Raw genomic sequence first — 12,701 nt, 5'->3', positions numbered from 1 at the left:
CACCGATCATCGAGCGAGAACTAGACAAAAGTGTACAGTACCATTTGCAAAATTATTTAAACTGCCTCGTTAAAATTTAAGAATATGCTTTATTTAAAAACATATTTAGCCAAAAATAATAACAAGTGAATTAACCTAACGTTCTACACACCTATAAAACTTTTGCTTTGTTTTCTATTGTTAATTTATATACATTTTTGTTTTAAGAAATTGCTTTCGTCTAGTACTGTACAGTTCTAGCCAATCATTTAAGACCGCCCATCGAGAGCTCTGCTCGTTCAAGCTTGTTCCAACTATTTGTGTCTTGCTCGCGCCTAGTGTGTATTCTTTCTATCTTCGCGCAGATTTCTTCAAGGTCACAATTCTAACAAATTGAAATGGAGTGTAGTTTTGTATCCATGTGGCATTTACACAAATTATCACCTTTTTCATTCATTTGTAGTATGTATCACTTGCACTCACTTGTGAATATGACGGCACACCATTTGTCATACACTTATTATATATTTCTTCTATTAAAAAACAGGATTTCCAATAATTCTCAAAGCAACCCCGCGATATTCTTTGTTTTACATCTCTAGCGGTCCATACTGAATTATCTGACTCCCTAAATATCAAAAATCAGAGCCCTCCAATTTACCGTACTCTTACATCTCTTACATACCAAAATGTTTACTTTATTTTTATTAATTTTCATACCATATTTATTTTGTCAATGCCGCTTAAATCTATACATATAAAAGAAAGTCGTCTTAGTTACACTATTTATAACTCAAGAACGGCTGAACCGATTTGGCTGAAAATTGGTGGCGAGGTAGCTTATAATCGGGAGAAGGACATAGGATACTTTTTATCACGTTCCACGAGAAAAACGTGGTGTATGTAAACGCAACTGACATGGAATGACAAAACGCAAATGACAGCAAAACGAAAAATTTATAAATCAAATCATCAGTCTAGCCGTTCATTTGTTAAAAATGGCATAACAAAACGCAACTGACATGGAATAAGAAAACGCAACTGACAGCTAAAGGTAATGTTGTCTATGGTTAAGTATGGTGTTTTATTTATAGTCACATTTACCTGAAACATGGCTTTAATGCTTTTTCATATAAAATTAGTAACATACATACCTATTTCAACATTTTACACAATTCTACCTCTTTAGGAAGCTGAAAGGGGTTTGCAAAGATTGCATGTTTGTTTTTGGTCCGATTTACTTGAAACTGGTTAAAAAATTTAATCTCTGTTGGGGGGATGAGTGGTGAAGAGAAGTTGCAATGTTTAAATGGAACATATATTATTTGTGGTCAAATTTACTTGAAAGTTCGTTTTAATGGTCTCTCATTTAATTTCTGAATGATCTATCTCGACATTTTAAAAAAGGGAAAGGTGTTGCAATTTTTGTTTGGGACATACTTTATTTGTGGTTGAATTTACTTGAAACTTGGTATATCTGCTGTTTGATATTATTAATCAAATGAAAAGTGGTTGCAACGTTTCCATGGAGTATATTTTATTTGTACTCGGATTTACTCGAAGGTTACTCATTGTTGAAATTAAGCAAATACGTCTTTTGGCAATTTGAAATGTTGTTGCTACGTTTGTATTTGAAATCTAAGATGGCAACATTACATAAAATTAAAACGTTGTAAGGGTGAATTAAGTTAAAAGGTTTTATGGAGAAACAATACTAATTTCTGCGAGCGAAGCCGCGGGGAAAAACTAGTATTTTATATAAATCTAACTCGTAACTCCTCCTTGCTGGATGGCAATACTGTTATTTCATCCACACATCTTTAGCATGCTAATCTTTTGCACCTATACATCTATCCCTGAAGCTGTCCTGTCTTTAATAACATTAATTGCATCTTTGATATACGCAGCAGCAAGGGAGCATCTTATGATCAACGAAGTACAGATGAAGGGGACCTCAGGGAGATGGAGCATCCAGTATCCGGAGCAAATAGCGAAGCCTTTAAAGATGGATGACGATAACCCGTGACGTCAGAGTAGGTATGGAGGGGATAAAATTGAACGAAAATGAACCTTGATAAGAAAATACATGGGAACTGTCATACTATATCTACTGATATGAGGTATACTATTTCATCTATCTTCACGCTGCACTGTCTTCTTTTTCTAATACATCTCTGAACTCATATTCTGCATATGGATTCCCTAAATATTCTTTCCACCCATACGCCTATTCCTCATTTTCTAATAAAAAGGCTCCTAACTCGTTCCTTCTACTTTGTTGATACAAGAAGGATCAAGAATCAACACTCACAATAAGTGTGAATGTATAAGAAGTTACTGTGCCCACTTTTATAAAATATCTACTACAAACAAAATTAACGAAAATACTGCGAAATATGTCGACACAAATCTGGAAAAATTCAGCCTTCAGTCCACCTGGAATCATTTTGAACCTATCCTAATTACACAGTTTGGTTACAGCCCTGCATCCAACAATAGAGGTTTCTCTTTCGACCTTTTGGACACCCTAATAATAGTATATTTCGTTTACTTTCTGTAGCGATGTGACCTTAAGTTTGACCGGCGCAAAGTAGAAAAGAACAGCACTAGGCCAGAAAAGGAAGGAGACAACTCTCTTAACCGGCGAGGATCGTATAATCCGTACAGTACTGCACGGAAAAATTGGCCATTTTATCCACTACATTTTCATTGCTCAAATGTGCTCTTATTGGTACCATTTACTACTGAAAATATCAACGAGATGTTTATTTATATTTCAAGACATATTAAAGGTCTTAACGCTTGTTTTCGACTCGCACTACCATTCATGATTGAATAAAACTTTTGGCAGGTACTGTATGAAGAAGTATGTTTAATAAACAAGAGTCGAAAGTATAATGAGCATTTTTCTCCCTACCTACGATTTTGCCAGCGCGCATCCAAGACATTGGAAGGGGCACATCGCTAGAGAAAGTAAATAAATTATAACAAATGCTTTTTTCCACATACATATAAAATAGCATTAACGTTACCCTTTCATCAAAACTCCTTTATAACACAGCTCACCATTAATTTGTACGTTTTGAACGTTACGTTATTACAAGCAAAAAATTGAATTACGACAATTATTTAAACATTTATTTACTTAAACTTTTTGAAGTATTTTAACTTAAGGTTTACGTTTAATAATATGTAAATAATATCCACAAGTGTCTGCATAAATTCTCTATTGTAATTCATCTCTTTTGCAATAACTTTTCAATTCACGAATTTACATATACAAATATACATGATAGGCATTCAAAAGGGGCATCATCCAACAGATTTTATTAATCATGGGATTGTCAATTACTGCATTAATTTGCATTCGTATCAAGGAAGTATCGTATGAATTAGATATTATAAATGTCAAGCTGCGCAATATCAACGTATCACAAGCGTAAAAGTGTAATGCAAACCTGTTCAACCAAATAGAAAGTAAATATCATTTTCTTGTATACATATAAAAACTAAAAGTCTTACAGTTTTAAATTAGTGTTTTAATGTATTGTACACCGCAACCCTAAAATAGTTTCAAAAATCCCTCGCTATTCTTTTGTTCATCCAATTCCATTTAGTGTTGCCCAAATTCAGTCTTGGTCTTGCAGTCTTGGTCTTGTTCTTGCGTTTTTGCAAGACCAAGACCAAGAACAAGACCGCGTATTTTTAGCAAGACCAAGACCAAGACTGACCGTGCAAGACTTGAGCAAGAACAAGACATAGCCTGCAAGACTCTTGCGTCTTGCAGCTAGGACTTAGCGCTATTTCACTGAGTAGTTAGGTGTAACAGTTCGGTGTATAGGTAGGTACGCTTAGGAATTCTATGAGACGCAAAAAACTGTATCAAAGAATATGAAAAACTGGACCTATGCGCATTACGACTAATACCATAAACATAGCGAATAAAAAAATTATTAAAATCAAACTGAGTGCATGCATAGTTATGTTTTAACCATCGGCACTTTGATAATGCGGCATCAAAGGTTTTGTACTTACTTCTCAAAGAAATTTGCCGCTTTTCGGAAGTACATGGTTATGATACACGCGCCGGCGGCTTCTTTTGAAATCTAAAACAATCGTTGCCGCCACGCCGAAATCATAACATTTGACACTATTTGATTGCCGCCATAGGGTGTAGGTATACTCATGCAAAATAATTTCGAATTTTTTTACACGCTTTATATTATTGTTTGATTTGCGGCGGCATCCTTATCATAGAGCCGGCACGTGGCGAGGCGGCGCGGTAGAAAGCAAGGATCATAAATGTTTATTAAGAAACAGTTACTTCCATGGAAAACGACATATAGGTCAGTTGATTTTTCGAATTTCTTATCAAATCTTCAGTTATTTATTAATCTGCTTGATCTTTACTATGGCTATATTCATTCAAGCTCACAATGTTCCAATTCTAATACGTTTTTCTAGGATTTAAAGTAAACTTTAATAAATAGTAATAGACTAATAGGTAATTGCAAGACTTGCAAGACTCTTGCTGCAAGACCAAGACCAAGACCAAGACTGGGAGCGCAAGACCAAGACCAAGACCAAGACCAGGTGTATTGGCGCAAGACCAAGACCAAGACTGGCTAAGTCTCGTCTTGTTCTTGCGTTTGGGCAACACTAATTCCATTGTATATAATGATAATGTTTAAGGTTCTTCAGCAATTTGCTGAAAGGATAATGGCGGTGGAGCAACCCTGGATACAAATTCTAAATGAATTGCCAAAAATACAGTGGGACTTCTGTGAAACTCATTATACAGTGGAAGGAACTTTTATGCAAAATTTCGGCGGTTTGGACTATACCCTAATGGATACATCAAACTTTGAACATACTTTTCACCATTTCAGGTTAGGTTAGGTTTCACCACATTAGATGCTGAATTTCTTCCTGTAACTCATGGAAGTATTTTGAACCGCCCTATCAACATAAGCTCAAGGTCGTCAGTCTTAAGACTGTTTGGACACGAACCTCTATTCTCTTTTCTACCCTGAGCTAAATACTTTTCGCATTTCCTTAAAACTAGAGCATACCAGATCCGTAACTATTTGTGAACACTAATCTAATCTAGGTCTACATCTACTCCTTTTAACTCCTGTTTCTGCCCTATATATGATTGTTTTTATACCTGTGTTAAATATGAGCAGAAAGCCCAAAAAACATAAAAAAGTTTATCGTAGTATTGTCTAATACGTTACTAAAAGTACACGGACCTTTTGGCTAAAATAATTGAGCTTGACCTTTATTATGTATTTTCTATTTGCAAATTTTATTATTTTTTTATATGAACATAAAATTCTTGAAGGAAAGCTCTTTCAGCTTTCATTTTCCGCTACCAATATTAACCATAACCTAATTCATCCACTTCAATTAATTACCTGGACTCCTGACAAAAACGAACTACCCCTTATGTGAGATAATTAAAACACACCCTAATGTATCGAAAATCATTTTCTGCTAGGCCTTGCACACAACTTGCCTAATTATGTAACAAAATTGGTTCGCTCACTTTTTGCCTGATCATACCACATTGATTGGTTCGCGCATAAAAATATGTACAATTAATGACCTATGAACAAAGTGTTATGTGTTCTTATGTATGGATACGTAATACATACGTAAAAGATACTTGTGTTATATATCATGGGACCTCACCTCTTTCACTGGCGTCGTCCACCAGGATTATCTCCCGTAGGAGCGGCCGTGGGGAACGGTTAATTACACTCCACACGGTCCTTAATAACGTAGACCACGCTTCATTGTGGAAGACAATAACAATGGATGTTGATGGAAGAAGCTTTGGATATGTTTTGTCCTTACATCTGTAACAATAGAATTAGGAGTTAGAAAAAGACACACTTCATCAGGCAATTAAAGCGTTAAAAATAAATTTAAGTAAAAAAAACCTTCATGAATTTTTATATACTGTAGCGAACACGAGCGTATTTGTGTGCGATCGGGCACACGTGTGCTTGAACGGCTTATCGATTCGCCGACTAGCCGCGGGCACCTTTCTTCATGTGCGCCGTATTTGTAAATGAGTGTGTCGTACCTGCGTTCTGGGAAATCAGTTAAACAGTTCAAAGAAAAGAATAAGCTATCCGAATGTTTCCAGAAGGTTTCCGAAAGTGAACAAAAGAGAATTTAAAGGAAGAGACAATCGCCGAGATAATCAGAAATAAATTGACCGTTGCAGAAGTAAATCCAGAAATAAATTGATAGTGATAGCAGTGAAATAAATAGCGCAGTGAATAGTGATATATCAACAGTAGTGTAAATAAATAGAATAATTATCAGTATTAGAAGTTAATTTTGTTAAACCAACGAACATTACAATATTATTTAACGCCTACACGACAAGATCTTCATTTTCGAACATTTCAATATCCTTGAAGTAAAAATTGCAACGAAAATTATCTAATAAAAGATTGATGCCTTTAAGCGGTCATCTTAGGGAACGTACTCAAACTACGTGACCGTTCGGGGGAGGGGGATCCTCAAAAACACCACACATGGCTATAGGGGTGGAGAGGGCTTAGGTCACAAAGTCAATATCATTTAGGGAAATCTCGCGCTTTTTCGAACTATATTCAAAACTTACTGTTTGCAACAAATTAGTTAAAAACATACAAAATTGTACGCATCGATTTTAATCTTACAAAAAGAACATTGGAGTTTTTTTTTTAATTTTTTTAAATAGCTTACATCCAATTCAATTTACAATCGAAAAGGAAGTAAACAAACTCAATCGAATTTTTTAGATCTTACTATTATTAGAAGAAATAACAAACACCACTTGCCAATTTAGCATAAACATTACAGAATGCTAAGAAGAAGACAGTTCTTGCCAAATCATTTCCCAGATTAATTAACGTTCAGCATTCTAATGATAAAGAATTAATTCGAATTTAAATATTTGCTAAAAAGGACGGATATAAAAAGGTCCTCCTAAATAACAAATTAAAAACGCATCTTGAATTTTATATACCTCACTAAAAAACAAGACAAATTTAAAATTAGCTTAACACATTTATAGCTATCAACTCCATAAATGTAAGAGACTTTGAAAAACATAACAAAAGCCTGGCAACTTAAAAAACTGGCGACTCTAGGATAAGAAGATTATCAATTAAAAAAAGATAGAAAGGAAAAATTTGATATGTAAAAGTCAAAGTGTGAAGGCTGCAACAATGTGTACATCGGGCAAATGAGAAAATCGCTCGATTAGAGAATAAAGGAACAGTACAACGCTTATCGATTAAAAAACTCAAATTCAGAAATCCCAACCCTTTATCATTTTTACTCTATATGTATAAACATTCAACACTACCTACACCCGTTTATGTTTTTTTCCAATTGATGAAGCTACAAGGTAGTGAAGCAATCGTAGTCATAAAATTTAATATTAAATTGCTTGAAAGTCAACACGAGTTAGTTTTTAAAATGGAGATAGTAAAGTGCTCAGTAATCATTAATAATAAATACATATTTCAAATTTTTCGAAGCCCGAGAACTTTTCAATCTCTCCTTTCCTTGGGCATGTAACCAGAATGACTCCGGTCTCTGGCAGGCAATATAGACTTGTTTTACAAAGTATACGACACGCTATAAAAAAGCAGCTGGCATGTTCGCCGTGTACTTCATATGCTTTTCATAAGTAACTGCATACACTAAACTGTTCTAATAACAGTAAATTTGTTATGTCTGAAGAGAGCACAGGTCGAATGTACTTGCTACATGGCTCTACTAAAAGCATAACGCACACGTCAGCCGTCTGACCCGCTGTCCCGTGTAACATAAAAGTGGGTATTTCTTTCGAATTTAATTAATGATAAAATGTAATTTAAACGAAAATATAGACACAATAAAATTTCCTTGAATGGGAATTCAAATCTTTCTTTAAAAACGTTAAGCATAGGGTTACCATCAGTCCAAATATTGGGTCTGTTTCCTTCTTCAAATTTATTAGCTTGCAAACCAAAATGCAAAAAATGTGAACTAGGTGCGACTCGACAGGTTCACACGACCAACTTCCCGGTGGAAATGTAATGTTCGCGGGTTTAACAAAATTAACTTCTAAGACTGACAACGCCAAAAACTATTTATTTACACTAATTATTAAAGAACTTAAAAACACTATTAAATTATTACTAAACTTAGGTTATGAATTATTCTATTTATTTACACTACTGTCGATATATCACTATTCACTGCGCTATTTATTTCACTGTTATCACTGTCAATTTATTTCTGGATTCGTTTCTGCAACGGTCAATTTATTTCTGATTATCTCGACGATCGTCTCTTCCTTTGAATACGCTTTTGTTTACTTTCTGGAACCTTCTGGAAACATCCGGAGAGTTTATTTTTTTTCTTTGAACTGTTTAATTATTTTTACAGAACGCAGGTACAACACACACATTTACAAATACGGCACACATGAAGAAAGGCGCTCGCGGCTAGTCGGCGAATCGATAAGCCGTTCACACACACGTGCGCCTGATCGCACACAAACACACTCGTGCTCGCTACAGNGTCGCCTTCAATAAAAAGAAGTCACTTCTATGCTCGCGAACGATTAATTTAGAAATTCGAAAAAGATTGTTAAAGGTGTATGTTTGGAACGTGGCGTTGTACGGGTGCGAAACATGGACGGTGGGCGCGGCGGAAAAGAAAGGATTAGAAGCGTTCAAAATGTAGTGTTACAGGCGAATGATGGGGGTAGTGTGGATAGAGAAGGTTACAAATGACGAGATATTAGAAAGGATAGGAGAAAAGAGGACTCTACGGTGTCAATAAAAAATAGGCGTGATTGGTTGGTAGGACACCTTCTTTTGAAGGTCTAGTCATAGACTTATTAGAGGCAGAAACAGGAGTTAAGAGGAGTAAAAGTAGACCCAGGTTAGATTACTGTTCGCAAATAGTTAAAAATGTGGGTTGTTCTAGTTTTCGGGAAATGCGAAGATTAGCTCAGGATAGGAAAGAGTGGAGGTGCGTGTCCAACCAGTCTTAGGACTTACGACCTTATGCTGATGATACAAAATGTTCCTAACATGCAATAATAATAATAATACTCAAAAGATGCTTGGATTTTGCGTTAATACATAGTGAAATTTATAAATGTGATCTGAACTTCGACTTCATCTTAGAAAACCAAAATAATGACAAATATGGTATCATTTGAAACATAACATTTCTACAAAAGGAGGCTGAAGAATACCTTCCCCTCTACTCTTCGGCTTTGCATTAGATTGTAGGTCAGAGGGACTGCCATCCCTCCAACATTAGCAGCAGGAGGGAACGGCACATACAAAACATTTTTTGTCATGCTTGTAAACAAAACGAATCCAAATTTAACTCGATTAAAAAGTAGTTTTTCCTAACTGGTTATAGTAACTTTGTAAAAGGCTTCATATTTACAATCAATGTCCTTTTTTATAATTATTCTATTTTCGTTGCACCACACATTAACTAATTTACCTTTTTTCTTTCGCCTTTTAAAGTAGTTCACTTTATTACTTATTCACAGTCGACTTGACAGTGACCGACTTTTTGCGAAACGAAAAAATTACAATCACGCTCAACTATTACATGAATAATTCACAAAAGAAAATTTGTCAAAAGCGTGAGAATATCTAAATGATTTGTAGATAGTCTTCCGCTACCAGATAAGTGTCTAGAACGAATCCACGGCTGCGGCATTGGTTTTCTTTATTATCCTCTATTTCAATGTTTCTTTTGAACTTACTATTATGCAAATGTCTAAATACGTAATAATTTCCACAAATGTATTACGGCGTAACATAAATTGTCATAAGCCGCATTCTTCCTCAAATAAAAAAAAAATATTGAACTGAAAGCTTGAGAAGTTTCAATAAAAGCTTTTCTCTAAAATTTATAATCCTAGTGTGAGGTCTCGCGTTGTCTTGGTGAAACACTACACCTTTTCTGTTGATTAGTTCTGACCTTTTCTGTTGAAGTGCATCATTCAGTTTGTCCAGCTGATGACAGTAGACTTCCGAATTAATCGTTGTGTTATCCGGTAAAAGCTCAAAAAAAACGATTCCTTTAAAATCCCACCAAACAGACAGCATCACCTTTTTTTGGTGAATATCGGCTTTGGAAATGGTTTGAGCCGGTTCATCTTTTTTGCTCCATGACCTCTTGCGTTTGACGTTGTTGTATACAACCCATTTTTCGTCCCCAGTGATGATGCGCTTCAAAAACGGATCATTTTCGTGACGTTTGAGAAGCGAATCGCAGACGTCAATGCGGCGACACAGATTTCTCTCTGTGAGAACATGGGGAACCCATACATCGAGCTTCGAGGATAATCCCAGGCCTTTCAAGTGGTCATAAACTGTTGAATTTGATAAATTTAACCTCAATCCGATCTCACGTGTTGTTATTCGCCGGTTCACATCAACTAATGCCTTTATCGCGTCTTTATCAGCTTCAACCGGCCTTCCCGAACGTGGTGCATCTTCGACATCAAAATTGCCGGATCGAAATTTAGCGAACCAGTTCTGGCACTGGCGTACTGTCAACACACCTTCTCCATACACATCAGTCAATTTCTTTCTGGCTTGAACAGCATTTTTACCCTTTCTGTAGTAAAACAGTAAGATATGTCGAAAATGCTGCTTATCGCTCTCCATATTTAAAAGGGCACCAACCAAAAACTACTGCGTAGAATTAATTGGAATTTTTCACACACAAGCCTTGCTATATGCGCTCTCAAAGCATATAAAAATTATACGGCTTAAATGTCAAGTTGGGTGCAAAAGAATACAATTAAATCGTCTGTCGGGAAAAAACGAAATGACTTTCCGAACAACCCTATAAACCTATGAAGCAGATGCAGCCGATCACCAGATCAACTAAAAACAAAAGTCCGGGGGCAAGTCGCAATCGGCGGTGTCGCAAATATGTCATCATTTCACTGAAGCTGCGGCAAAATCGCAAATATATCAGCAAACTTAGGAATAATTCGAATTCTATTAGATATCATTTGTGACAATAAGAAAGTTATTGTCTTTTAAGGCACCAAGCTCAAATTTAACATACAGGCGGAATCAATTTGTACGACTTTAATTAGTTTAAGCCAATTAAAAACAATTGTTCCAAGTTATGAATCTCTATACAAAACAATTCCAAATACCGCCCGGGACTAATTAATTATCAATTAAACGTGCCAGTAGAATAACATAATTAATACATACAATTAATGTCCGATAATTAAAGCATCATTAATAATTTGACTAATTACCAATTGTTCGTGATCAACACCTAATTAAAATGTGGTACCAATACGTGGCGTAGGCTTAAAGTGCAGCAGAACAATCCCCTATTCCAACTCTAAATTGCGATGTAACTTTTACTACACCTCAGTCAATTTAAGAAGGCGAAGCTCCGGAAAATTTGATTTACTGAAGTGAGCAATAACTATATAGAATATATTAGATTAAAATCGTCACCTTTTGTTCCGATTCTTTATTTCATACTTAGCCATCTCAATCTGATTGGATTTCCATAAATAATTCGGTAAACTGCAGCAAAAAAACTTGGATTGTTTAAAATAAAGTAGTAAATCAAAAACGCACACGTCACGCCATCTACAGTAGAAAAGTTTGTATTGTCTCCCACTCGTTCAAGTTATACCTATCGAGAAAGAATTCTTGCAGACAACCGTTTATAAGGATTAACCTGTTAGGATAATCATTGTGAGATTTCGACTATAGTGGTTATAAATTTATAGAAAAAAAAACTGTGTGCTGTCAAGAATGGAGGTGCGTGCCCAACCAGTCTTACGACTGACGACTTCATGATGATGATATATTTTTATTTGGTTATTCACAACTTGACCGGACTACCTTAAACAGCAATGAAGCCATATAAATTTAAAAAAGGGTTAAGGATGTTTAGGAGGTACAATCGGAGACGAGAGTACATAATATTAGAAATTCGAGATTAATTAGGTTTTGCAGCATATCATGAGGAAAATAAATATTATCTATGGGACCTCACCTCTTTCACTGGCGTCGTCCACCAGGATTATCTCCCGTAGGAGCGGCCGTGGGGAACGGTTAATTACACTCCACACGGTCCTTAATAACGTAGACCACGCTTCATTGTGGAAGACAATAACAATGGATGTTGATGGAAGAAGCTTTGGATATGTTTTGTCCTTACATCTGTAACAATAGAATTAGGAGTTAGAAAAAGACACACTTCATCAGGCAATTAAAGCGTTAAAAATAAATTTAAGTAAAAAAAACCTTCATGAATTTTTATATACTGTAGCGAACACGAGCGTATTTGTGTGCGATCGGGCACACGTGTGCTTGAACGGCTTATCGATTCGCCGACTAGCCGCGGGCACCTTTCTTCATGTGCGCCGTATTTGTAAATGAGTGTGTCGTACCTGCGTTCTGGGAAATCAGTTAAACAGTTCAAAGAAAAGAATAAGCTATCCGAATGTTTCCAGAAGGTTTCCGAAAGTGAACAAAAGAGAATTTAAAGGAAGAGACAATCGCCGAGATAATCAGAAATAAATTGACCGTTGCAGAAGTAAATCCAGAAATAAATTGATAGTGATAGCAGTGAAATAAATAGCGCAGTGAATAGTGATATATCAACAGTAGTGTAAATAAATAGAATAATTCATAGAAATATGTGCGCAG

At 35.7% G+C, this 12,701-nt stretch overlaps 1 protein-coding gene across 1 annotated transcript in view; it reads right to left on the bottom strand.

Annotated features, from left to right (window-relative positions):
* LOC108739550 (polypeptide N-acetylgalactosaminyltransferase 5) overlaps positions 1–12,701 on the bottom strand; it is a 75,533-nt gene that overhangs the window by 25,730 nt on the left and 37,102 nt on the right. Inside the window, exon 3 of the mRNA XM_025978342.1 lies at positions 12,046–12,212. Within this exon, the coding sequence (XP_025834127.1) occupies positions 12,046–12,212 (167 nt within the window). The remainder of the gene's footprint in view (positions 1–12,045; positions 12,213–12,701) is intronic.

Source organism: Agrilus planipennis, unplaced genomic scaffold (assembly GCF_000699045.2).
Source record: "Agrilus planipennis isolate EAB-ADULT unplaced genomic scaffold, Apla_2.0 scaffold224, whole genome shotgun sequence".
NCBI lineage: Eukaryota > Metazoa > Arthropoda > Insecta > Coleoptera > Buprestidae > Agrilus > Agrilus planipennis.
The sequence above is the reverse complement of the archived record's forward strand: the minus strand, read 5'-3'. Positions and strand labels throughout refer to the sequence as shown.